This window comes from Rhododendron vialii, chromosome 12a (genome assembly GCF_030253575.1).
Source record: "Rhododendron vialii isolate Sample 1 chromosome 12a, ASM3025357v1".
In the NCBI taxonomy this organism is placed as follows: Eukaryota; Viridiplantae; Streptophyta; class Magnoliopsida; order Ericales; family Ericaceae; genus Rhododendron; species Rhododendron vialii.
In genome coordinates, this window is record NC_080568.1 from 32,452,646 (window position 1) to 32,477,880 (window position 25,235).

General features: G+C 37.2%; 3 protein-coding genes and 1 long non-coding RNA gene across 4 annotated transcripts; 1 reads left to right on the top strand and 3 right to left on the bottom strand.

Moving 5' to 3' along the window:
- Positions 1 to 439: 439 nt before the first annotated feature.
- Positions 440 to 1,594, bottom strand: LOC131309684 (protein DUF642 L-GALACTONO-1,4-LACTONE-RESPONSIVE GENE 1-like). Its single transcript, XM_058336283.1, has 3 exons — positions 1,588 to 1,594; positions 653 to 971; positions 440 to 560 (listed from the first exon to the last, which is right to left on the bottom strand). The coding sequence occupies exons 1-3, from the start codon at positions 1,592 to 1,594 to the stop codon at positions 440 to 442; spliced, it is 447 nt and encodes a 148-aa protein (XP_058192266.1).
- Positions 1,595 to 8,803: 7,209 nt separating this feature from the next.
- On the bottom strand, positions 8,804 to 13,353 carry LOC131309782 (putative late blight resistance protein homolog R1B-16). Its single transcript, XM_058336391.1, has 3 exons — positions 12,802 to 13,353; positions 11,023 to 11,603; positions 8,804 to 10,794 (listed from the first exon to the last, which is right to left on the bottom strand). Exons 1-3 carry the CDS (start codon positions 13,262 to 13,264, stop codon positions 9,079 to 9,081), a joined length of 2,760 nt encoding a protein of 919 aa, XP_058192374.1. The 5' UTR covers positions 13,265 to 13,353; the 3' UTR covers positions 8,804 to 9,078.
- Positions 13,354 to 16,782: 3,429 nt separating this feature from the next.
- Positions 16,783 to 24,371, top strand: LOC131309784 (uncharacterized). The gene is made up of 2 exons (XR_009194998.1): positions 16,783 to 16,952; positions 24,330 to 24,371. It is a non-coding gene; the product is annotated as an uncharacterized LOC131309784 (long non-coding RNA).
- LOC131309783 (putative late blight resistance protein homolog R1B-16) lies at positions 19,868 to 24,359 on the bottom strand. Its single transcript, XM_058336392.1, has 3 exons — positions 23,789 to 24,359; positions 22,062 to 22,642; positions 19,868 to 21,833 (listed from the first exon to the last, which is right to left on the bottom strand). Exons 1-3 carry the CDS (start codon positions 24,288 to 24,290, stop codon positions 20,121 to 20,123), a joined length of 2,796 nt encoding a protein of 931 aa, XP_058192375.1. The 5' UTR covers positions 24,291 to 24,359; the 3' UTR covers positions 19,868 to 20,120.
- Positions 24,372 to 25,235: the final 864 nt, after the last annotated feature.

The following is a 25,235-nucleotide window of genomic DNA, read 5'->3' on the forward strand; positions in this document are numbered from 1 at the left end:
AGCGTCTTGGCTCCAGACGGTTTTTCTTTTTTCTTTTGTTTTGTTTGGTGTATTTTATTTTGTTTGTTATTTTCTGTATTTTCGGATCGGTAGTGTCCGTTTTTATTGTACTGTGTTTTCTTTTATATATAAATCGAGTTTAATTTTGGTAAAAAAAAAAAGAGCAATAAAATTCCACTTCATTTATTGTATGGATACATCTGTGACACAATTCAAGGTTAAAAAACACCTTCACTACATCATAATGTGTAGTGGCTTAAGCCATGACAATGACTCTTGGTGGTATAATAGACTTACAAAATCACAAAAAAAAAAAAAAAAACATTTTTGAAAAAAGTTTTTAGAACGCTTTGGGACAGCATTACTTTCCAATTCAAGAAATTAACACTCCTACTATGTCTCGACCATTATTGCAACAAGGCTCGATTGATCGCTACGATCAAGCATGTTTATGTTGCGCTATGCGTTTCGGCGGAGCGTTAACAACCACCAACTTCACATCATCAACTACCGGACCGCAAAGGGGCCCCGAGTGATTGCTCTTCATGTGATAATACGAGCTGAAGAACTTAACCCGGGTCATAGGCGAAAACGCGGTGAACCTGTGCTTGGCCCATTTGAACCCACCCTTGCCCGAGGACTCGTAGGGTACCTTGAAAGACTCCTCGCAGGAATTGCAAGCATCCCCAACCGCAAAAGGTCAGGTCGTAGACCTTGCCGGGCGTGGTCCTGACGATCTGGAGTCTGGACAATAATGCTCTCTCGTCCGGCCATCAATTGTACGGCTCGGTTGCCTACGGGCATGAAATAGTGGGCGTAATCGATGTATTTGACGGCTTTTAGGGAAATGACGCTCCAACCTATGAGAGGGCAGTGGGCGTCCTCTATGTTGGAGGGGACTAGGACACCCCAGGATGTGTTGGGGGATATGTACGGACCAGTTTCAAAGTTTCCATTCCTCAACAGGTTGCCTGCAATAGCAACGCAGATGTACCAAGTTAGCTATAAGGTTATTTGGTAGAACAATGCTATACAAATTTCAATGTACGTAGTATACAAAACTTGTATATGGCCTGGGAAAACCTACTAAATTGAAGTAGGTAGGTTATTTTGCTACAAAAACAATAGGATCCATGATATCCGGACCATGAAAGTGTCCATGAAAATAATCAATGGTCCAGATTCACAGTGCTAAATCTGGACTATGGATTTACTTTCATGGTCCGGATGTCATGGATTGTACCAATCCTCATTTTGTTATCTTTTGATCACCGTTTTGAATATAGTGTGATTGAAGAAATTGCAAATACTAACTAAATGAAAATCACACTGAAAAATTCAAATGATAAACCATGTTGATATCCTTAAATTTATCGAAAAGACTGTGTACCCGTATTTATAATGTGAACAGAAATAAATAAATAAATAAATAAATAAATAAATAAATAAATAAATAAATATATATATATATATATGTGTGTGTGTGTGTGTGTGTGTGTGAAACAATCTGATACACGTGAACCTCAAAATATTTTGTAGGGTCTACATATATGTCACATGATTCTGGAGAGATATCTAGACTTGTACACGTCATTTTGTGTACGTATATAGCAAGTTACTTTGCAAATTGGGGAGGTTGCATGTGGCTTGGTTCAAGATGAGAGAGGAATATCGGCCAATATATGTTAAGTAATGGCCGATATTCCTATACCGTTGTACCCTAATATAACAGTGACAATTTTTACGTCTTCATCTACCGTCGCACCCCCAATATAACCGCGAGACACAATGAAATTTCATGCATATTCGCTGTTCCATTGTGTATCACTTGGACCTGATCGGTTTATTTTTCTCTTTTTCAAATCCGGTTCGGCTTGGGTTTAGGAATTTCTATTTTCTTAAAATCAGTTTGATTTTTCGATCGGCGTGGCTTCAAAAACAGACCCAACTGAACCGGACCAGATTGGTTGTTTATATATGTCCAAAACACGACTTTAAACCCTATCCATCCCTCTCCCTCATTTCGTGACTTCAGGTCAGACACGCCAATCGTGATGATGATTTCCCAACTAGCCCGAGTCTCTCTCACACACACTCACTGCTTCATCCTCGAAGAAGAGGAAGAAGAACGATGCGGCATCGAGCCCCACGCAGATCCAGAAAGTCGTCAGATCGCTGTTGAATGTGAAGAGCCTGAGCATGATCTCGGATCTAAAGAGGATGGCGGCTTCGCGCTTGGACTCCATCAAGCACCAATTGGATTGCTTGCATGCGGTGATCATCAAGGATTTGGAGCCTTCTCACGTCTCCACAAACGCTTCAAGGTCTCTCTCTCATTAAAAAAAAAATATATCGTATTTTCCATTCGATCAATTATCACAAAAATTGACCAACTAGAATGTTGGAAAGTATGATCTAACCCATTATCACTTAAAGATAGATGGTTCTGATCGCGAGAAAAAGAAAAAAAAAACTCTCAAGTGAAGTTCAAGTGGTGTGCTATAAGACTTGGGAAAATGACGGCTAAGGACGTGTTTTGATAATTAATACCTATCAAGGACATTTTCAACATTAACAAATGTTCTTAGTTTGTCCTTGATAGGTATTAATTATCAAAACACGTCCTGGGCCGTCATTTCCTCATAAGACTTCAATGCTTCTGAACGTAGTAAAAGTCTTCTGATCATGCGGTCGTTGATATTGAATGATCTCTGATTTTGGAGACAATGCTATAATCGATAAGACGTGAAATCCTAACAGCTTGAGCATTTTAAAAACATCTATGGCGAGTTTGTATGCAATGGTGGCGCAATTAGGACCCACACCCACTAGAATTTGGTGGGAATATTGTTGCTAGGGGTGTCAAATGGGCGGATTTGGGTCAAAATGGGTAAGTTGTAAGTGGGTTGGATCTTTAATGGGTTATTGACCCATTTAGACCCATTAATTATGAGTCTAATTACCCATACCCAACCTAACCCATTTATTTAAAAGCACATCCGACCCGCCCATTAATCCAATTACATACGATATACTAAAATGACTAAAATATATATGTATACTAAAATGACCATATTACCCCTGTAAATTTAAAGAGCTAAAATACCATGTACACTAAAATTACCATACTATCCCTCTACTACAAAAATTACCAAATTACCCATGTACACTTAATTACCATATTGGTTGCTCTTAGTTACCGAATCGCAGCGTATTCAAGTGGCTTATTTTTTGTCTTTATTCAAATTTTTTTCGCATTTGTTAGTTTTTTGTTAAATTTTTTAGGATTATTACTTTGTCATGACGAGAAGAATCTAAAAAGTAAAAAATTACGATCAAAATTAATATTTTTTTGAATAAAGACAAAAAAATTGGCTTATTTTTGTCTTCATTCAAAAAATTTAGGTTTCGCTCATAATTTTTTACTTTTTAGATTCTTTCTGTCATGTCGAAGCAATAATCCACAAAAAAATTAATGAAAAACAAAAAAATTCGAAAAAAATTAAATAAGGACAAAAAAACAAGCCACGAACAAGCCAACTTTAATTCCATTCATACGTTGAATTTTCTATTCGATCAGAATCAAAACTAGCCCATTGCGAAATGTATATATCTTTTTTTTTTATTTTTATTCAATTTTTTTTCGTATAACCGCAGTGGACGTCTCACAATTTTGAAAAAAGAAACCAGAGACAAATGACGATCATATCTGACCATTGTTAGAGAGAGAGAGAGAGAGAGAGTTGTTTGAGGCAAATTCAATCACATTTGTATCTAGAGAGAGAAAGATAGTCGGGTTCAGCTGTTCAATTTTTCTTTTGATTTCCCGGTATGACCTGAGAATTTTGTGCAGTAGAGTTTGGTAAAGAGGCGAGAATTTTTGGTGAGTTACTTTCATGATCCATTGGGTTATTTAAGTTGACCCAATTGATGCACAATTAAGACTCAACTAATAATAGGTTAGTTGGGTTTGTACGCATTCTTACCCAACTAATAAATGGGTTGAATTGGGTCTATTTTTTAATTGATGAATCTGAATTTGTTAATGAATCTGGTTCAAATTGCCACCCTTAATTATACCCTATCCGACAGCTGACAACACTAGCCGACAGCTGCCTAGCTAGAATAATTAATAATAATTATCTTGATTGGTAGCCTATGCAAGTTGCAACCCCACAAAAATTTAATAGGCAGAATTTAGTTGATTCCAGCGACAAGTATTTGTTTATCTACAAAATTACAACATTAGAGAGTGACCAGCCTTGAAAAATTAGGCTGGGTTCCATAACAACAAAAAGTTCTTATTTTTTGTCCAAAAAGAACCACCGTTTCAGAAAGTGCTGTCTTCTTATTTTTTTAAAAAGTAAGACCAAAACGACGTCGTTTTATCCCATAGCCCAAGTGCGAAATGTCTTTGTTGCCCCTCAATCATTTTGGATGTCTATGCAGGGAGAACCGGCATTTTGGGCATTACACAAGTCACCTAATAAGAAGAGGGCTTATTATTTGGATTTTGTGGAACAAAGGTTCTTATTTTTGAAAAAGAAGTTTCAAAATAAGTACTTATAAAATAAGAAGGGTTCTGGAACGGGGTCTTATTATCGTCCTGATTGGTAGCAGGTATATATATACAAATTGCAACCCTACATTATTTACAAAAAATAAATTATGCAAAGTAAAATATCTAGTTAACAGAAAGTCTACACACACATACAATCTGTGCACAGATTTTATTGTGGGGCCCACCACTGGTCCCACACAAATCATCCGAGCCGTTCATTAAATGTAAAACATTTTTTCAAGGGTTCCCGTAAAAAATAATCTCAATCCGATACCTATAGGTGCTCGATCCAATCATAAAACTTTTCATTATCCGAAAATCTGAATGAAAAGTTAGATGATTGAATGAAAGTACACGGCTGGGGTTGGAGAATGGAGGAGTGGTGGCCGGCTGAGATTTCTCTCCCTCTCTATCTGCCGAAATGTGTATAGCCTGGGAACAAGAAAATGAAATGGAGAAGGGGGATATAAAATTGGGTTTTGGATTTTTCCATGGGGGATAATAGCCTATGGTTATTGTTGTGTTGTCTCATTGGGAGGAAAAAGGGGAGGAATTTAAGGGATTTGGTTTCCCTCTCTCGGCCGAAACAAATTTGGGCGAAGGATTTGGTACGGAACAACACATGCACACATTAGTAAAATCATTCATTGGGTAAGCGCGCGCACGATCAATTACGGAAATAAAATTGGTGTGATATGACATAAATAATTTTTCGCATTAAATAAACTAATGAGCAAAATAATATTTTTTTTGTGGTAATTATTATTATTTATTAAAAACATCGGGTCTTTACACTGTTAGCTGGAAGTGGTCTTTGGGCCATCACTTCTTGGTAAAATCAGTGTACAATCAGTGGGAGAATGATGAGCACTCAAGAAGTCCGGTATTGGAAAATCTCTGGAAAAACCTTTGTCCCCAAGGGTGGAAATTTTCGCTTGGATGGCTATTCAATCCAAGGTGGCCACTAGAGTTGAGCTATTGGGTAGAAATCTAATTTTCCGAGGGTCAATCTGTACTCTGCCTGTTTTGCTCGTTGCACTTGGAAACATCACAACACCTTTTTTGCATTGCCAATTTTCTTGAGATGTTTGGTCGCGTATTATGGATTGGTGGCATGTGAGATTGGTTTGCCCTGTCTCTGTGGAAGACCTTTTTATTTGGTGGGGTCACAACAGATTCAGGAAGTGGGAAAAACATTCGTGGGAAGCTATGTTCTTCGCAACTTTGTGGTCTTTGTGGCTGGTAAGAAATGCTTATGTTTTCAACAATGCAACTACAAGTGCTGGGGAAGTGGGTGATTTGATTAAAACTAGAGTCGCAATGTGAGTAAAGGCAAAATTCAACATAAAGATATATTCGGTTGAGGACTTTAGGATTTTTCTGGATGGAGTTAGATTGTTGAAACTGTAACTTGTTCGAGTGGTGAGTTGTTAATTTGCCATCCAACTTTCTGTTGGAGGGTATTGCTTTAGTTGTTTCGTTTTTCTTGTTTGATCTAGTATCTATGTAATCCTCCTTGTTCGAGCATGCTCGATGTATCCTTACGAGTGTTATTAAAGTTTCGTTTTGCCGAGCAAAAAAAAAAAATTTATCATCTTCTTCATATTGTGAGTTGTGTGTGTGTGCTCTCTTGCCTCCAACAGAGCTATGATGTGGCAAGAGATGAGAATCAGAAAAGGAGAAGAACATATATAAGGGCGACCAAAACTTTTCATAAAGAACATTAACAGGACTTAGAAGTCACACCATAGACCAAGGTCCAAACACATCATGGTTAGGTGTCCATTTCTGAAATGCAAGAGGATCATAAAATCATAAGGGTTTCCCCCAAGAAAATAGTGACTCTCATGTAACTCTCAAATAGTGGCGTTCTGTGGAGGAGTTTTTAGCGTGTTTCAATATCTCAAGCATTCCAAATTGGACATGAAAATAGTGACTCTCATGTAACTCTCAAATAAAACATAAACAAAGTAAACCCCAAAAGCATTTGGAAATTTCAAATCGGCATAAATTCCACGTTCCTAACGATCACGAAACCTCTATCAATATTTAAACAGATTGAGCTTAAAAAATCGATTGGAATGTTAAACTTCTATGAAATCATACTACCTCTGAATCGAAATGGGTTTCCAATCTCCACGAAGTGAAATTCAAATATACTTATTGAAATTAAATTCAAAACAGAACATAAATAAACACGGCATAAATATTAAATCTTCATGAATCTACAAAGTACAAAAGTTGATTCAGTAGAACTGATTCGGTTCTAATTAGGGTCGCAAACAATTTTAGAAAATTAACTAAAAGCCTACTTTGTTATAGAAGAAGGTAGTATTTACGCAATCATCATCACCTTTTGTATTTCTTTGCTTTTCCTGAATCTCCCTGGCCGATTCCTCTGCAGATCGACTGGACCCCCTAATCGTAATTTCGCGAAGTTCGTTTAGATTAGCAAAATCAGTTAGGATCCGCTTCAATTTTTTGCATGCTTCGATTACTAAGACCTCAAGTCTCGGAAATTGATCTTCGGAAGCATTCCACTCCTCGATATCCATACCTTCTAACCTCAAGTACTTGAGTTGAGAGAACCCCTCCTCAAGTTCACTTGTGTTCCAAACTGGTCCCCTACAGGCGCTCTCTAATAATTTGAGAACCTCAAGGCTCGGCAGTGTCTGAAGGATTTTTGACAGTTCCTCCCACTTCATGTACGTATATGACAAAGTTAGCCGCGTAACAGTCGGAGGAAGCATCAGCCAAACGTCCCAGAACCTGACATAGAGTATCTCAAGGCATTTTAAGAACTCTAGGTCCAAAATATTTAGACCGTCTTTTTTGCAGGAAAGTCCTAGCTTCCTTAGATTGGGAGTCCTTTCCAACAAACGTAGGCAAAGCTCACAAGCACACATTCGGTGCAAGGTCTGTAAGCTATCCAACATATTCTCCACCTCTTCATCATAATTAGAAACATGATGATATTCGAATATCGCATCTTTAGTATATAGATGCCTCAACTTAACCATCTTAACTATATCCTGAGGCAACGAAATGGTCTGCTCCCAAAAGGTGTATGGAACTGTGAGGTTAAGGGTTTCTAGGTTCGAGAGGTAGTGAAAACAATTCGGTGCACGCCAGTAAAGTTCTCCATTTAACGTCAATGCTAAGTATCTCAAATGAACTAGATCTACTATTCCTATTTCTCCTAGGCATGTACTGGACATTAAATGCAACACCCTGAGAAGTTTGACTTTTTTTAACAAAGAATGACAGATTCTGTTTAAGCAATGAATTTAAGGAGTTTGGCGAGGAGAGGTACAGAAAAGATCGAATGTTTCGAGCACAAGGCCTTGGGGGAAAGTTTTGTAAGAACTTACTGCCAATGAAGAGGCGACGATGCTTGTTTGTAGCCGAAGGTGAAAAAGAATCATCACCGTAATTTTCCACAAGAAAATCTCCATGGGTTTTACTTGTCCTACCTACCATTACGAGACTTCTATTAATAAGATCGATCCGGTTCTATGTTTTAGTGTTGAACTTATGAATAAAGATTGAGCTTCACTTCACGAGTTAGTAATGACATCATTATATTGTAAGTTGCTAGCTAGCGTTGACAAGAGATGAGCTAAAGAGGTGGCCGAGCAGTTGATTAGGCTTCTACCATATGCAAATAAAAAACAAGAGCTACGTTGACTCTTTCGGAAAATCTCATTGCTGCCACCCTAGATGCTACTACCCTAGCTCTTTGCTAAGCCCAGGAATGCTTGATCGAGAAAAGCAAGCAGCCAAGTATAGAAGTAGGAGGATGTGGAATATGATCAAGGGGCTGGAGATAGAACCAATGACCAATTGAACAGTTATAGACAACAATTTAAGACTTTCTTCGGCTTTAATTTTGATGGAAGTTTTTTGGGTAATGAGTGAAGAGAGATAGAGAATTTATTAGGGACCGTGCGCAAAGAGAGAGGTTGGTTTTGAGACCCAAATCACCCCAAGGTTCTAGGTTCGAAACCTCGTGGGCGCTATCAATTCTTTTGGAGCCGTCTGTATGAAGCTTTGTTCCGACTTTAATTGGGCTCTCAAAATTAGTTGAGGTGCGAGTAAACTGGCCCGGTACACTTGAGTTATATGAAAGAAAAAAAAAATAGAGAATGCATGATTGTTTGATTTATGTATTGGGTAGATGAAGAAGGTGTTGTGTATGAGCATATCCTTTGCTTATCTATTGAACGGAAGCATGGAATCAAATGACAAATCAGCTATCGCAATAAACAAACTAAACGGAGGTCAAAATAGACAAGGCAAAATTTTGGTCCTTTGATGAACATTAAAACCCGACTCATGCTTTATAACATAAAATATAGAATAGAATAGATAGATGGAAACAGAGATACTTGCGTTCTTGCCCTGCAAACCTCCATTAATAGTAACTGGAAAACCATTTCTCCACTGGAGTAGTATTATACACACGGTGGCTCCATTTCCACAACCCCCACTGAAAATCACCTCCACGTCCCAACGCCTCACTTTCTGACCCGACTCATCGGCTCATGCAGATCGACCCAATCATCATCTGATATTGCATAATTTTTGTGGAAGATAGTATTTACGCAATCATCATCACCTTTTGTATTTCTTTGCCTTTCCTGAATCTCCCTGGCCGATTCCTCTAGAGTGGAATTGGAACACCGTATCTTAATTTCGCAAAGTTCGTTTAGATTAGCAAAATCAATTGGGATCCGCTTCAATTTTGCGCACCAATCGATTAGTAAGACCTCAAGTCTCGGAAATTGATCTTCGGAAGCATTCCACTCCTCGATGTTCATACATCTAAACTTCAAGTACTTGAGTTGAGAGAACCCCTCCTCGAGTTCACTTGTGTTCCAAACTAGTCCCACACAGGCTTTGTTTAATAATTTGAGAACCTCAAGGCTCGGTAGGGTTTGGAGGATTATTGACAGCTCCTCCCACTTCAATCTCGTCTGTATCAAAGTTAGCCGCGTAAGAGTCGAAGGAAGCTTCAGGCGGCCAATACTTGCTTCGTTGACATAGAGTATCTCAAGGCATTTTAAGAATTCTAGGTCGGCAAGAATATGAAGACGTAGATCTCCTCCATGAAGTCCTAGCTTCCTTAGATTGGGAGTCCTTTCCAGCAAACGCAGGCAATGCTCACAAGCACACATTCGGTGCAAGGTCTGTAAGCTATCCAACATATTCCCCTCCTCTTCATCATAATTACAAACATTATGATATTGGAATGTCCCAATTTTAGTATATAGATGCCTCAACTTAACCATCTTAACTATATGGCGAGGCAAAGAAATCATGCCCCTGAATGTAACTTGGACGTTAAAGGTTTCTAGGTTCAAGAGGTAGTGAAAACAATTTGGTCCTCTCTCAAAGAGGTCATCAAAACATTGCGGATCGATTGGTAATGTGAGTGCTAAGTATCTTAAATGAACTAGATCTCCTATTCCTATTTCTCCTACACTTGTAGCGGACCTAAAATGCAACACCCTGAGAAGTTCGAAGTTTTCAACAAAGAATGACAGATTCTGTATAAGCGATGAATCTAAGGAGTTCGGCAAGGAGAGGTACTGAAAAGATCGAATGTTTCGAGCACAAGGCCTTGGGGGAAAGTTTTGTAAGAACTTACTGCCAATGAAGAGGCGACGATGCTTGTTTGTAGCCGAAGGTGAAAAAGAATCATCACCATAATTTTGCACAAGAAAATTATCTTCCTCTGCTTTTCTCAAGCATAATTCACGTAGAAGATCATGGATACGACATGATTTAATTCCTCCGTGGGATTTACTTTTCCTAGCTACCATTACGAGATTTCTATCAATAAGGCCGATCAAGTTATCTTGTGCTATGGCCTCCAAGCTTTTCCCCCCATCACTTTGCTGAATAAATCCCTCTGCAATCCATAACCATATCAACTCGCGTACGGGGATTTCAGAATCTTCAGGGTGTCCTCCAATGTAAAGAAAACACGCTTTTAAATGAGGAGGCAGGTGATTGTAACTATGTTCTAGTATCTCCATGCAACCCTCCGAACTTTTCGCAATGATTGAATTTAAATGTTTGGCAACTTTCTCCCATACTTCGAGTGTCTTGTCTTCCGTTGCTAGAATGCCAGCTATTGCGATAACCGCGAGTGGTAGTCCTTTACATTTTTCTGCCATTTGCTTACCAATGTCCACCAACTCCGGTGGGCATTGTTTCTTCCCGAATACCTGTTGGATATATATGGGCGATATTAGATGTCTAGAATTGTAATTACATACAACTTGATCCAAGCAATAGGAGTTTAAGAATTTATATGACAAGAATAAAAAACGTTTCAAAATAGAAATACTTGAAAAGAAATTATAAATTGGAAACATATAAGAACAACATAATGATGCACTTGTTTCACTATTCTAGTTATATTACGTACAACATTTTGCTTTTAAAACAAATACCTTCTTTTGTAATAACTCCCAACTGCAACTTTTTGGTAAAGGATCCAAACAATGAGGGACGTAGGGGACGCCGTCTTGTTGAAGACATAATCGACTAACTAACAACACTTTACTCCCCTTGCATTCCCTAGGGAATGATCTTTGGATATCATTCCAAGCCTCAATGTCCCATATGTCATCCATGACAATGAGATATTGTCTACCCTGTAAGCATTTATATACCTTTTCTCCCAACTTATCCTCATTACTCTCCCCATAATCTTTATATTTTCCTGGGGAAGCTGATTCCAGAATAATAATTAACAAATCCCTCTTCATGGTCTTGTTATAGTTTTGAGAAATATTGATCCATGTACGAATTTCGAACTTATGCAACGTCAAAGGATGATCATACACTTCTCTAGCCAATGTGGTTTTGCCGCCACCACCGGCACCGATGATTGATACAATCTCCAGCCGTCCACCTTCTCCACTATCATGAAGCTTTCCCATTAACGTCTCTACCTCATCCTCGAAACCGACCAGCGTCTTCTCTTCTACTACTTTGGATGTGTTTTTCCCTCTTGATGAACTTGATCCTGCTGATGGAAATAAAAGGAAGGGTAACGATCAAGGGAGAAGCCAAAAGTTATGGGGTAGTAAATGTAACAAAAAATAAATTATCTGCGTTTTGGAATTCAACAATTTCTCATATCCCATGATTCCCATTATGAATGAATTATTTGACAAGACTCTCATTTAAGTAGTTGTACGTCTGATTGATATAATATTGACGAGCCAAAAGGAAACAATTGTGGTTGTATCAAATCAATTGAACTAACGCTAAATTGAGGGTTTGTTGTAGCATTAGCCTGCCTATAATACTCATTATTATGGCCCATGTTTTGTATTGTTATGGTTGATGATATGAATGATAAGTTTTTTTTGTTTATCGACAAAAAAATTTTATTAAGAAAACTCGAAAAAGGTACATGGAGCAGTGAACAACACAAAACTTCGATTCTTAACCAAGCCAATATTTGTCCCTAAAGTCTTGAAACACATCTTTTAAACACAAATCCAGACACAACGGTGTCCAAAACAGTCTATACATATATGAATATATATATATATATATATATATATATATATATATATATATATATATATATATATATCTATATATATATATATATATATATATATATATATATATATATATATGAATGTGTGCATAGGTGAGGTTTTTTAAAAATGTTCACAAAAGCGCCTTCTAACTTATCCTCCTTAAGTCTATTTGTATTGTTACTTGAAGTATTATGCTTGATTTTGTGCCGTAGGTATTTGGAGGCTTAAACCTCCAATATCATATGCATGCTGAGGAGAAGATGACAAGAAATTACGGAGAACTAAAGCCAAAAATCAGAAAAGAGGAAAAGCATTAGATCGATCATTGATCCCCATGGTGGACTGACCCAGAAAGTATCAAGTTATAATTAAATTCCCTTGGAGAAGAGAATTTAGTCATGCAGTATATACTTGACTTGATCGTGTAGTTACTACTGTAAATTGGTGGATTGGGCCTAATTAAAGTTAATTTGGTCTTATTAGGGCTTCCAGCTTTAGCAAGGGATGGAATCAATTAAAGGGGCTGCTCTGCAAAATTTGTTCTCTGTTAAAGATGTGATATTATTCTCATGCCCGACTTAGTTGAAACTGGAAGCATAGAACACCTCATGAGTTTTATAGAAACTAAACTATTTTGAATCTTAAAATACTGAAAAATATGTACCAATATACCTTCACTTTTTGTAGAAGAGTGCTTGGGTTTTTTGACTGCTACTCCGTTAATGTCATACATATTCTTATCGTAAATCTCCTTCACGTTAGCCATAAGACTCTTGATCTTCTTTTTGACACTTTCTAGGACCCAAGAAAGATGATCCTGATGTTCATGAATAGCCTTCTTCTTTTTATTGTTGTTTTGAAATGGAGAGGCATCAGTCTTGAAAGCATGACTTACAAATAGTTCTACGATGTTCTCTGCTTTGGATACCACGTCTTTGATATGCATAACAAGTTTCATCACTTCTGAATATTCGTTGCGTTTCTTCTCTGTAATCTTGAGAAACCCTCTAAGGTACTTTATCTCGTTCTCAAGAGATTGAAGTTGATCTTTCTTGGCTATGATCAAATCAGAGTTGGAGCTCGTTATAAGCTGCTTCAAGGTCTCTAGAAAAATATCAACATCAATGTCCCCCATCTATCTCTCTCTCTCTCTCTCTCAGCAGATTGATAAGGTAAAAGGGAGTTAGAAATAGAAATAGAGGAGGAGCAGAATGGATCGAGATGAATGGGCAAATGAACGACTTAAAGATGATCGACAAACCCTTATTAATATATTTTAAGGCAAGCCTTTGTCCAAAATTACAGGCATACAGTGGTGAATTAAGCTAGTCATTCATATATATCAAGTTCTGGCCATGCGCGCATGTGCAAGTTCGATCTTGAAACTATATCACAACTATCTCTACGTATCCATCCATTTTAATAGAACGGTTGGAATACCAATGGCTATTGTTTTATACTCCATACATATAAATCCAGGGGCAAGTTCTATCCATAGTGGGTTCTAACCAGTCCGGTCCGATTTTGGACTATTGTTTTATACTCCATATAAATCCAGGGGCAGGTCCTATTCAGTGTGGGGTCTAAACTGTTAATGAAGTTCTTTTAATTTCATCGCACCTTGTTTCTTTTTCTTTTCATTTTCATCAACGGTTGAGAAATTCTAAATCCTTATCCCGATAAGGCAAATCACGAACCATATACAGCCTCACCCCTAAGGTTGTACACAATCCGCTCAATACAAATTCAGATTTGAGGCATTCAGGCTTTGATACGAATTTGAACGGCAATTCAGTCCTGGCACGCCCGCATCAGGCCTAAAATTGCACTACTCGCTGTTCCTAGGCCAATTTTTACATTTGGGAACAAACAGGATGTATATGAAACTTAAAGATGAGAACAAGTACTTGTAGCCTTATTAATATATTGAGTGGGATTGCAACTTGCGCAGGCAACCAACCCAGTAATGATAAATTATTCAAGGCAAGCCTTTGACTAATATGAAGCAAGTCATTCATATATATAGGAGTATCAAAGTTCTGGCCATGCTTGTGCAAGTTTTTTTTTTATCCGTGCATGTGCAAATTCGTATCCCGAAACTATATATATCACAACTATCTACTTCTCTCCATTGATTTTAATATTTTTAGAGTGAAATTTTGTTCACCATCTACTTAAGAGGATAAAAATTACTCTCCTTCCTATTGGTTGAAATGGTGTGAATCTCATTACAAAGTTATGTCATGCTTACCAAGCAATATATTTTTCGCATTTGTTACTCTCCTTCCAATTTTTTTGTCTTTATTCAAATATTTTTCGCATTTGTTATTTTTTTGTTAAATTTTTGAGGATTATTACTTTGTCATGACGAGAAGAATCTAAAAAGTAAAAAATTACGATCAAAATTAATATTTTTTTGAATAAAGACAAAAAAATTGGTTTATTTTTGTTTAGATTCCTCCTGTCATATCGAAACAATAATCCACAAAAAATTAATGAAAAACAAAATAAGTGCGAAAAAAATTAAATAAGGACAAAAAAACAAGCCACGAAGAAGCCAACTTTAATTCCATTTATAAGTTGAATTTTCTATTCGATTAAAATCAAAACTAATCCATTGCGAGATGTATATATCTTTTTTTTTGTTTTTATTCAATTTTTTTTCGTATAACCACGGTGGACGTCTCACAATTTTGAAAAAAGAAACTAGAGACAGATGACAATCGACAATCATATCTGACCATTGTTAGAGAGAGAGAGAGAGAGAGAGAGAGAGAGAGAGAGAGAGAGAGTTGTTTGAGGCAAATTCAATCACATTTGTATCTAGAGAGAGAAAGATAGTCGGGTTCAGCTGTTCAATTTTTCTTTTGATTTTTCAGTGTGACTTGTGAATTTTGTGCAGTAGGGTTTGGTAAAGAAGTGAGAATCTTTTGTGGGTTACTTTCATGACCCATTGGGTCATTTAAGTTGACCAAATTGATACCCAATTAAGATCCAACTAATAATGGGTTAGTTGAATTTGGACCCATTCTTACCCAATTAATAAATGAGTTGGATTGGGTCTATTTTTTAGTTGATAGATCTGAATTTGTTAATAAGTCTGGATTCAAATTGCCACCCCTAATTATACCCTATCCGACAGCTGACAACACTAGCCGACAGCTGCCTAGCTAGAATAATTAATAATTATCTTGATTGGTAACCGATGCAAGTTGCAACCCCACAAGATTTTTAAATAGGCAGAATTTAGTTGATTCCAGCGACAAGTATTTGTTTATCTACAAAATTACAACAGTAGAGAGTGACCAGCCCTGAAAAACTTAGGGTGCTGCTATTCGCAGCCCTCTATTTATTTTCATAGCCAGTTAAAAATTTTCAATTATACTCGACAGTTAGTTACCGAAATTAAGATATATTTTTAACATTCAATTACCGAAATATAATATTTTTTTCAACAGATGTTTACCGAAAATGCATGTTCGGCAGTTGTTTACCGAAAGTTAAACATATTTTCGACATGTAGTTACCGAAATATAATCTTGTTTTCAACAGCAATTTACTGAAATGCTATTTATGATTTTCAACAATCATTTACCGAAATGTAACGGGCTACGAGAGAAAATAAAGGACTGCGAATAGTGGCGCCCAAAACTTATTATCGTCCTGATTGGTAGCAGGTATATATATACAAATTGCAACCCTACATTATTTACAAAAATTAAATTATGCAAAGTAAAATATCTAGTTAATGGCTATCATGTAACAATCGATGACTCATTGTCTGATTGGTACCACGTGTAGAAACTAGTACCAACTCTACTAAAAAATTTATAAATAGGGAGTATTATGCAAGTTGTCAACTGATTGGAGGGAAAGCATCAACACAAATGTGTTGAATTGTTTTTCCACATCTGGGCGATCATGCTAGTGGAATTTCTCTTGACTATATATAAAAATTGTTCAATTGCAATTTGTGAAATCATCCTGTGATTTGGTGATGAGGTCGATAACGAAGTTGAGCGATCAGAAAAATTTGGAAGAAAATTCGAGGTTTGACATAGTTTTGTAGTATAACAACAAATCCGTTCTCCAACCCCAAATAGGATGTTGCTTTCTGTGGTCAACTCTTGTGAAGTACTCGCCTATACCTGCATTCCTCATAAAAATGCGAATAAAAATAAAAATAACTCAAAACTCATCTATTAAATGCCAGGACAACTAAATTGATATTCAAACTTGCAGAGAAAACATACTTTAATTTATATGTTTCGAAGAAACTCCAATAAGCCAGAGTATGTCCTGATTTAACCGTGTTGTAAGCTACTATACAGAAAGTCCACAAAATTCACATGATTTGGGAATAGAAGATGATAAAAGGCATAGAAGATGATGCAGGCAAGGGAAAATTGGAGCAAACATTTTTTGAGAGGACACAGTGATACATGTTTCATAGAACAATTGAAGGTGCTAGAGAAAAAGTCTCCAGACTATGAAGATAAAACCACCAAAGAAATCATCACCAATTATTTGAAATAACCCTACTCCAACAATTTTGTCAACTACAAACTGGACTGGCTCAACAATAAAAGCTTCAACCAAACACACAGTATATAACGGATACAAATGCATATTTATAATGGTTGGTTTCTGTGTTGTTGAGAAGCCTGTCAGGTACTTTATTTCCTTCTCAAGATATTGAAGTTGATCTTTCTTGTCTATAATAAAATCAGAGTTGAAGCTCGTTATAAGCTGCTTCAAGGTCTCTAAGAAAAAATCAATAGCAATGTTACCCCTCTCTCTCTCTCTTCCCGCAGATTGATCAGGTAAAAGGGAGTTAGAAATAGATGATGAGCAAAATGGGATGAATGGGGATCGAGTTAGAAATAGAAGACTAGCAGAATGGAATGGAAATGCAACTTAAAGATGAACCGTTGGTATAGCCTTTAGCGACGCTTTTTGTGTTCCTTAGTGACGCTTTTGACCGTTGCTAGATCCCGATTTTCTTGTAGTGAAGTACTTTTAGCCTTATTAATATATTGAGTGGGATTAATTGCAACTTGCGCAGGCAACCAATCCAGTGATGATAAATTATTCCAGGGAAGCCTTTGACTAATATGAAGCTAGTCATTCATATATACTGGAGTATCAAAGTTCTGGCCATGCATGTGTAAGTTTTTTTTTTTATCCGTGCATGTGCAAGTTCGTATCCCGAAACTATATATATCACATCTACTTCTCTCCAATGATTTTAATATTTTTAGAGTGAAATTTGGTTTACCATCATTCACTTAAGAGGGTAAATATTACTTTCCTTTTTATTGGTTGAAATGGTGTGAATCTCATCACAAAGTTATATCATGCTTACGAAGTAATATATTTTTTGATAAATATGATATCACTTTATGATGAGACCCATTCTATTTCAACCAATAGAAATGATAATCCTTCACATTTTTCTGCGATTTGCTCTCAGTAGAGCAGCTGCATCCTAACGTTGGTGGTTGAACCTATACCATCAGATTTTCTGCCACATGAAATAGTTCCATCGTTTCATATGTTGTGAATGGTTGGGGGGCAGGCCGCCTGCATTTATCCAACCATTCGATTAAAATGGGATTACTGGAGATGTTGCTGCAGTAGAGGATGTATTAGACCTAATTAAATTCTTGAAATATCAATGGCCTTTCCATGGATTTAGATTCCCCCTAACAGCTAGCTATAACATGGGCTCGCCACACAGAAAGCCGCAAGACCCGCGGGAGACACTGGATTTAGATTCCCCCTAACAGCTAGCTATAACATGGGCTCGCCACAAAGAAAGCCACAAGACCCGTGGGAGACACTGGTAGCCCAAAATTAACCTTTCCGTCCTAGTTGGATGTGCAGATCATCTAGGAAAGTCTTTCCTTAAATGGAAAAACAACTCAAAAAGTTAGTTTGAGAGCCATCGTGAGCGCTCAGAGGCTAGGGGCCTGCCTTGAACTAGTATTATTAATTGGTACTGCAACTCTTTGTTTATCCCTAAGCCATCGTTTACTATAGGAATTAATATGTAAAATTATGCAGAGTGTACTCAAACTATACCATCCTGTGTAAAGCTCTACCTAGCTATAACCTTCGATCAACAACTCATTTGTCTTCTTGCAACCCAACTTTATTCAGAAATATTAGGGAGACAGAGTTATGCAAGTAGCTAAACTCAATAACTCATTGGATGATTGGTACCACACAAAAAAAACACCCACTTTATTACAAATGTGATGTTGCTTTCTGGGGTCGTGCGCTATTTACTACAAGTGTCGGCACAAACTATTAGTGGCGTTTATGGCGGTAAAAATATTGACAGTAATTAAACTACCTATAGCCATGTTTAGATGACATTTCTGTAAAACACCGATAAAAAGTGCGCTATGGTGGCGTTTTGGAAAAGTTGCCAACGCTAGTGTTAGTAAAATTATATTTTGTTTGTAGCAACGAAAAAGTCCTGTTAGTAAAATTTTATTTGTTTTTAATCGATAAGATTCTCAAACGTTAGAATCAGGTTGAGCAAAAAGTGCAAAAAGTGAGTTCTGTCCTTATTAGAAAAATTCACATTTGTTAGTTTTGCGCCAAATTTTTGTGGATTATTAATTCGTTTGGACGAGATGAATCAGAAAACCCCAAAAAATTTAACTTTTTCCCAAATATTTTGTAAAATATCCACTTTTTTTAGCTTAAAAAGGGATGTTTGCCAAAAAAAAAAAAAAATGGATGCAAACAAAAAATATTTACTTTTGCATTTTCTCTCATCGAGACGAAATCAATAATTCATAAAAGTTTGGCGCAAAACTAACGAACGCAAAACTTTTTTTTTGAATAAAGACAACTTTCAAAAAGTTATGTGGAACTCAACCTAAGTGTATAAAAGAATTTGGACATCTGAATTTTTGTAGAAACCTTGGGGATCGAGGCGAATCCTTACCTCGATCCGGTTCTATGTTTTAGTGTTGAACTTATGAATAAAGATTGAGCTTCACTTCACGAGTTAGTAATGACATCATTATATTGTAAGTTGCTAGCTAGCGTTGACAAGAGATGAGCTAAAGAGGTGGCCGAGCAGTTGATTAGGCTTCTACCATATGCAAATAAAAAGCAAGAGCTACGTTGACTCTTTCGGAAAATCTCATTGCTGCCACCCTAGATGCTACTACCCTAGCTCTTTGCTAAGCCCAGGAATGCTTGATCGAGAAAAGCAAGCAGCCAAGTATAGAAGTAGGAGGATGTGGAATATGATCAAGGGGCTGGAGATGGAACCAATGACCAATTGAACAGTTATAGACAACAATTTAAGACTTTCTTCGGCTTGAATTTTTATGGAAGTTTTTTGAGTAATGAGTGAAGAGAGATAGAGAATTTATTAGGGACCGTGCGCACAGAGAGAGGTTGGTTTTGAGACCCAAATCACCCCAAGGTTCTAGGTTCGAAATCTCTTGGGCGCTATCAATTCTTTTGGAGCCGTCCGTATGAAGCTTTGTTCCGACTTTAATTGGGCTCCCAAGATTAGTTGAGGTGTGCGTAAGCTGGTCTGGTAAGCTGGTCTGGTACACTTGAGTTATATGAAAGAAAAAAAAATAGAGAATGCATGATTGTTCGATTTATGTATTGGGTAGATGAAGAAGGTGTTGTGTATGAGCATATCCTTTGCTTATCTATTGAACGGAAGCATGGAATCGAATGACAAATCAGCTATCGCAGTAAAAAAACTAAACGGAGGTCAAAATAGACAAGGCAAAATTTTGGTCCTTTGACGAACATTAAAACCCGACTCATGCTTTATAACATATACTCCGTAGAATAGAATAGATAAATGGAAACAGAGATACTTGCGTTCTTGCCCTGCAAACCTCCATTAATAGTAACTGGAAAACCATTTCTCCACTGGAGTAGTATTATACACACGGTGGTTCCATTTGCACAACCCCCACTGAAAATCACCTCCACGTCCCAACGCCTCACTTTCTGACCCGACTCATCAGCTCTTGCAGATCGACCAAATCATCATCTGATATTGCATAATTTTTGTGGAAGATAGTATTTACGCAATCATCATCACCTTTTGTATTTCTTTGCCTTTCCTGAATCTCCCTGGCCGATTCCTCTAGAGTGGAATTGGAACACCGTATCTTAATTTCGCGAAGTTCGTTTAGATTACCAAAATCAATTGGGATCTGCTTCAATTTTGCGCACCAATCGATTTGTAAGACCTCAAGTCTCGGAAATTGATCTTCGGAAGCATTCCACTCCTCGACGTTCATACATCTAAACTTCAAGTACTTGAGTTGAGAGAACCCCTCCTCCAGTTCACTTGTGTTCCAAACTAGTCCCACACAGGCTTTGTTTAATAATTTGAGAACCTCAAGGCTCGGTAGGGTTTGGAGGATTATTGACAGCTCCTCCCACTTCAATCTCGTCTGTATCAAAGTTAGCCGCGTAAGAGTCGAAGGAAGCTTCAGGCGGCCAATACTTGCTTCGTCGACATAGAGTATCTCAAGGCATTTTAAGAATTCTAGGTCGGCGAGAATATGAAGACGTCGATCTCCATGAAGTCCTAGCTTCCTTAGATTGGGAGTCCTTTCCAGCAAACGCAGGCAATGCTCACAAGCACACATTCGGTGCAAGGTCTGTAAGCTATCCAACATATTCCCCTCCTCTTCATCATAATTACAAACATTATGATATTGGAATGTCCCAATTTTAGTATATAGATGCCTCAACTTAACCATCTTAACTATATGGCGAGGCAAAGAAATCATGCCCCTGAATGTAACTTGGACGTTAAAGGTTTCTAGGTTCGAGAGGTAGTGAAAACAATTTGGTCCTCGCTCAAAGAGGTCATCAAAACAATGCAGATCGATTGGTAATGTGAGTGCTAAGTATCTCAAATGAACTAGATCTCCTATTCCTATTTCTCCTACACTTGTAGCGGACATAAAATGCAACACCCTGAGAAGTTTGAAGTTTTCAACAAAGAATGACAGATTCTGTATAAGCGATGAATCTAAGGAGTTCGGCAAGGAGAGGTACAGAAAAGATCGAATGTTTCGAGCACAAGGCCTTGGGGGAAAGTTTTGTAAGAACTTACTGCCAATGAAGAGGCGACGATGCTTGTTTGTAGCCGATGGTGAAAAAGAATCATCACCGTAATTTTCCACAAGAAAATTATCTTCCTCTGCTTTTTTCAAGCATAATTCACGCAGAAGATCATGGATACGGCATGCTTTAATTCCTCCATGGGTTTTACTTGTCCTACCTACCATTATGAGACTTCTATTAATAAGATCGATTAAGTAATCTTCTGCTATGGCTTCCAAGTTTTTTCCCCCATCACTTTGCTGAATAAATCCCTCTGCAATCCATAACCATATCAACTCACGTATGGGGATTTCAGAATCTTCGGGGTGTCCTCCAATGTAAAGAAAACACGCTTTTAAATGAAGAGGCAGGTGATTGTAACTAAGTTCTAGTATCTCCATGCAACCCTCCGAACTTTTCGCAATGATTGAATTTAAATGTTTGGCAACTTTCTCCCATACTTCGAGTGTCTTGTCTTCCGTTGCTAGAATGCCAGCTATTGCGATAACCGCGAGCGGTAGTCCTTTACATTTTTCTGCCATTTGCTTACCGATGTCCACCAACTCCGGTGGGCATTGTTTCTTCCCGAATACCTGTTGGATATATATGGACGATATTAGATGTCTAGAATTGTAATTACATACAACTTGATCCAAGCAATAGAAGTTTAAGAATTTATATGACAAGAATAAAAAATGTTTCAAAATAGAAATACTTGAAAAGAAATTATAAATTGGAAACATATGAGAACAACATAATGATGCACTTGTTTCACTATTCTAGTTATATTACGTACAACATTTTATTTTTAAAACAAATACCTTCTTTTGTAATAACTCCCAACTGCAACTTTTTGGTAAAGGATCCAAACAATGAGGGACGTAGGGGACGCCATCTGGTTGAAGACGTAATCGACTAACTAACAACACTTTACTCCCCTTGCATTCCCTAGGGAATGATCTTTGGATATCATTCCAAGCCTCAATGTCCCAGATGTCATCCATGACAATGAGATATTGTCTACCCTGTAAGCATTTATATACCTTTTCTCCCAACTTATCCTCACTACTCTCCCCATAATCTTTATATTTTCCTGGGGAAGCTGATTCCAGAATAATAATTAACAAATCCCTCTTCATGGTCTTGCTATAGTTTTGAGAAATATTGATCCATGTACGAATTTCGAACTTATGCAACGTCAAAGGATGATCATACACTTCTCCAGCCAATGTGGTTTTGCCGCCACCACCGGCACCGATGATTGATACAATCTCCAACCGTCCACCTTCTCCACTATCATGAAGCTTTCCCATTAACGTCTCTACCTCATCCTCGAAACCAACCAGCGTCTTCTCTTCTACTACTTTGGATGTGCTTTTCCCTCTTGATGAACTTGATCCTCCTAATGGAAATAAAAGGAAGGGTAACGATCAAGGGAGAAGCCAAAAGTTATGGGGTAGTAAATGTAATAAAAAATAAATTATCTGCGTTTTGGAATTCAACAATTTCTCATATCCCATGATTCCCATTATGAATGAATTATTTGACAAGACTCTCATTTAAGTAGTTGTACGTCTGATTGATATAATATTGACGAGCCAAAAGGAAACAATTGTGGTTGTATCAAATCAATTGAACTAACGCTAAATTGAGGGTTTGTTGTAGCATTAGCCTGCCTATAATACTCATTATTATGGCCCATGTTTTGTATTGTTATGGTTGATGATATGAATGATAAGTTTTTTTTGTTTATCGACAAAATTTTTTTATTAAGAAAACTCGATAAGGGTACATGGAGCAGTGAACAACACAAAACTTTGATTCTTAACCAAGCCAATATTTGTCCCTAAAGTCTTGAAACACATCTTTTAAACACAAATCCAGACACAACGGTGTCCAAAACAGTCTATACATATATGAATATATATATATATATATATATATATATATATATATATATATATATATATATGAATGAATGTGTGCATAGGTGAGTTTTTTTAAAAATGTTCACAAAAGCGCCTTCTAACTTATCCTCGCTAAGTCTATTTGTATTGTTACTTGAAGTATTATGCTTGATTTTGTGCCGTAGGTATTTGGAGGCTTAAACCTCCAATATCATATGCATGCTGAGGAGGAGATGACAAGAAATTACGGAGAACTAAAGCCAAAAATCAGAAAAGAGGAAAAGCATTAGATCGATCATTGATCCCCATGGTGGACTGACCCAGAAAGTATCAAGTTATAAATTCCCTTGGAGAAGAGAATTTAGTCATGCAGTATATACTTGACTTGATCGTGTAGTTACTACTGTAAATTGGTGGATTGGGTCTAATTAAAGTTAATTTGGTCTTATTAGGGCTTCCAGCTTTAGCAAGGGATGGAATCAATTAAAGGGGCTGCTCTGCAAAATTTGTTCTCTGTTAAAGATGTGATATTATTCTCATGCCCGACTTAGTTGAAACTGAAAGCATAGAACACCTCATGAGTTTTATAGAAACTAAACTATTTTGAATCTTAAAATACTGAAAAATATTTACCAATATACCTTCACTTTTTGTAGAAGAGTGCTTGGGTTTTTTGACTGCTACTCCGTTAATGTCATACATATTCTCATCGTAAATCTCCTTCAAGTTAGCCATAAGACTCTTGATCTTCTTTTTGACACTTTCTAGGACCCAAGAAAGATGATCCTGATGTTCACGAATAGCCTTCTTCTTTTTCTTCTTTTCTTTCTTTTTCTGCTTCTTTTTCTTCTTTTTATTGTTGTTTTGAAATGGAGAGGCATCAGTCTTGAAAGCATGACTTACAAATAGTTCTACGATGTTCTCTGCTTTGGATACCACGTCTCTGATATGCATAACAAGTTTCATCACTTCTAAATATTCGTTGCGTTTCTTCTTTGTAATCTTGAGAAACCCTCTAAGGTACTTTATCTCGTTCTCAAGAGATTGAAGTTTATCTTTCTTGGCTATGATCAAATCAGAGTTGGAGCTCGTTATAAGCTGCTTCAAGGTCTCTAGAAAAATATCAACATCAATGTCCCCCATCTCTCTCTCTCTCTCTCTCTCTCTCAACAGAATGATAAGGTAAAAGGGAGTTAGAAATAGAAATAGAGGAGGAGCAGAATGGATCGAGATGTGTTAAGGAAGCTCATTAAGGGCTGTTAGAAAGGGCAGTTAGAAGTCATTTAGTGCAGTTGGTTATTCTGTTCATCTCCAGCTCAGCTTGCTTCCAGCTCAGCAATCCGTGTGCTCTTCTTTCATCCAATCACAAGGCTAAGACTGATGTGTGTTTCTTTTGTATCTCTCTTGTATAAATAGCTTAGAACTCAGTGCTTTGTCATCAGAAAAACAGTTCCAGCAGAAATAAAATTACGTTTTGTTTGTTATGAATGGGTAAATGAACGACTTAAAGATGATCGACAAACCCTTATTAATATATTTTAAGGCAAGCCTTTGTCCAAAATTACAGGCATACAGTGGTGAATTAAGCTAGTCATTCATATATATCAAGTTCTCAAGTTCGATCTTGAAACTATATCACAACTATCTCTACGTATCCATCCATTTTAATAGAACGGTTGGAATACCAATGGCTATTGTTTTATACTCCATATGTATAAATCCAGGGGCAAGTTCTATCCAGAGTGGGTTCTAACCAGTCCGGTCCGGTTTTGGACTATTGTTTTATACTCCATATAAATCCAGGGGCAGGTCCTATTCAGTGTGGGGTCTAAACTGTTAATGAACCTTGTTTCTTTTTCTTTTCATTTTCAACAACGGTTGAGAAATTCTAAATCCTTATCCCGATAAGGCAAATCACGAACCACATACGGCCTCACCCCTAAGGTTGTACACAATCCGCTCAATACAAATTCAGATTTGAGGCATTCAGGCCTTGATACGAATTTGAACGACAATTCAGTCCTGGCACGCCCGCATCAGGCCTAAAATTGCACTACTCGCTGTTCCTAGGCCAATTTTTACATTTGG

Bases quoted from the DNA above. Each gene is read 5' to 3' on its own strand.
- LOC131309782 (XM_058336391.1), bottom strand. From the start codon at position 13,264: ATGGGGGACATTGATGTTGATATTTTTCTAGAGACCTTGAAGCAGCTT. The intron at 11,604-12,801 runs GTATATTGGTAC...TATTTCCATCAG, and splicing joins CTCTTCTACAAAAAGTGAAG to CAGGATCAAGTTCATCAAGA. The intron at 10,795-11,022 runs GTATTTGTTTTA...TATATCCAACAG, and splicing joins GGGAGTTATTACAAAAGAAG to GTATTCGGGAAGAAACAATG.
- LOC131309783 (XM_058336392.1), bottom strand. From the start codon at position 24,290: ATGGGGGACATTGATGTTGATATTTTTCTAGAGACCTTGAAGCAGCTT. The intron at 22,643-23,788 runs GTATATTGGTAA...TATTTCCATTAG, and splicing joins CTCTTCTACAAAAAGTGAAG to GAGGATCAAGTTCATCAAGA. The intron at 21,834-22,061 runs GTATTTGTTTTA...TATATCCAACAG, and splicing joins GGGAGTTATTACAAAAGAAG to GTATTCGGGAAGAAACAATG.
- LOC131309684 (XM_058336283.1), bottom strand. The intron at 561-652 runs GTACCCTACGAG...TAAGTTCTTCAG, and splicing joins CCTGCGAGGAGTCTTTCAAG to CTCGTATTATCACATGAAGA.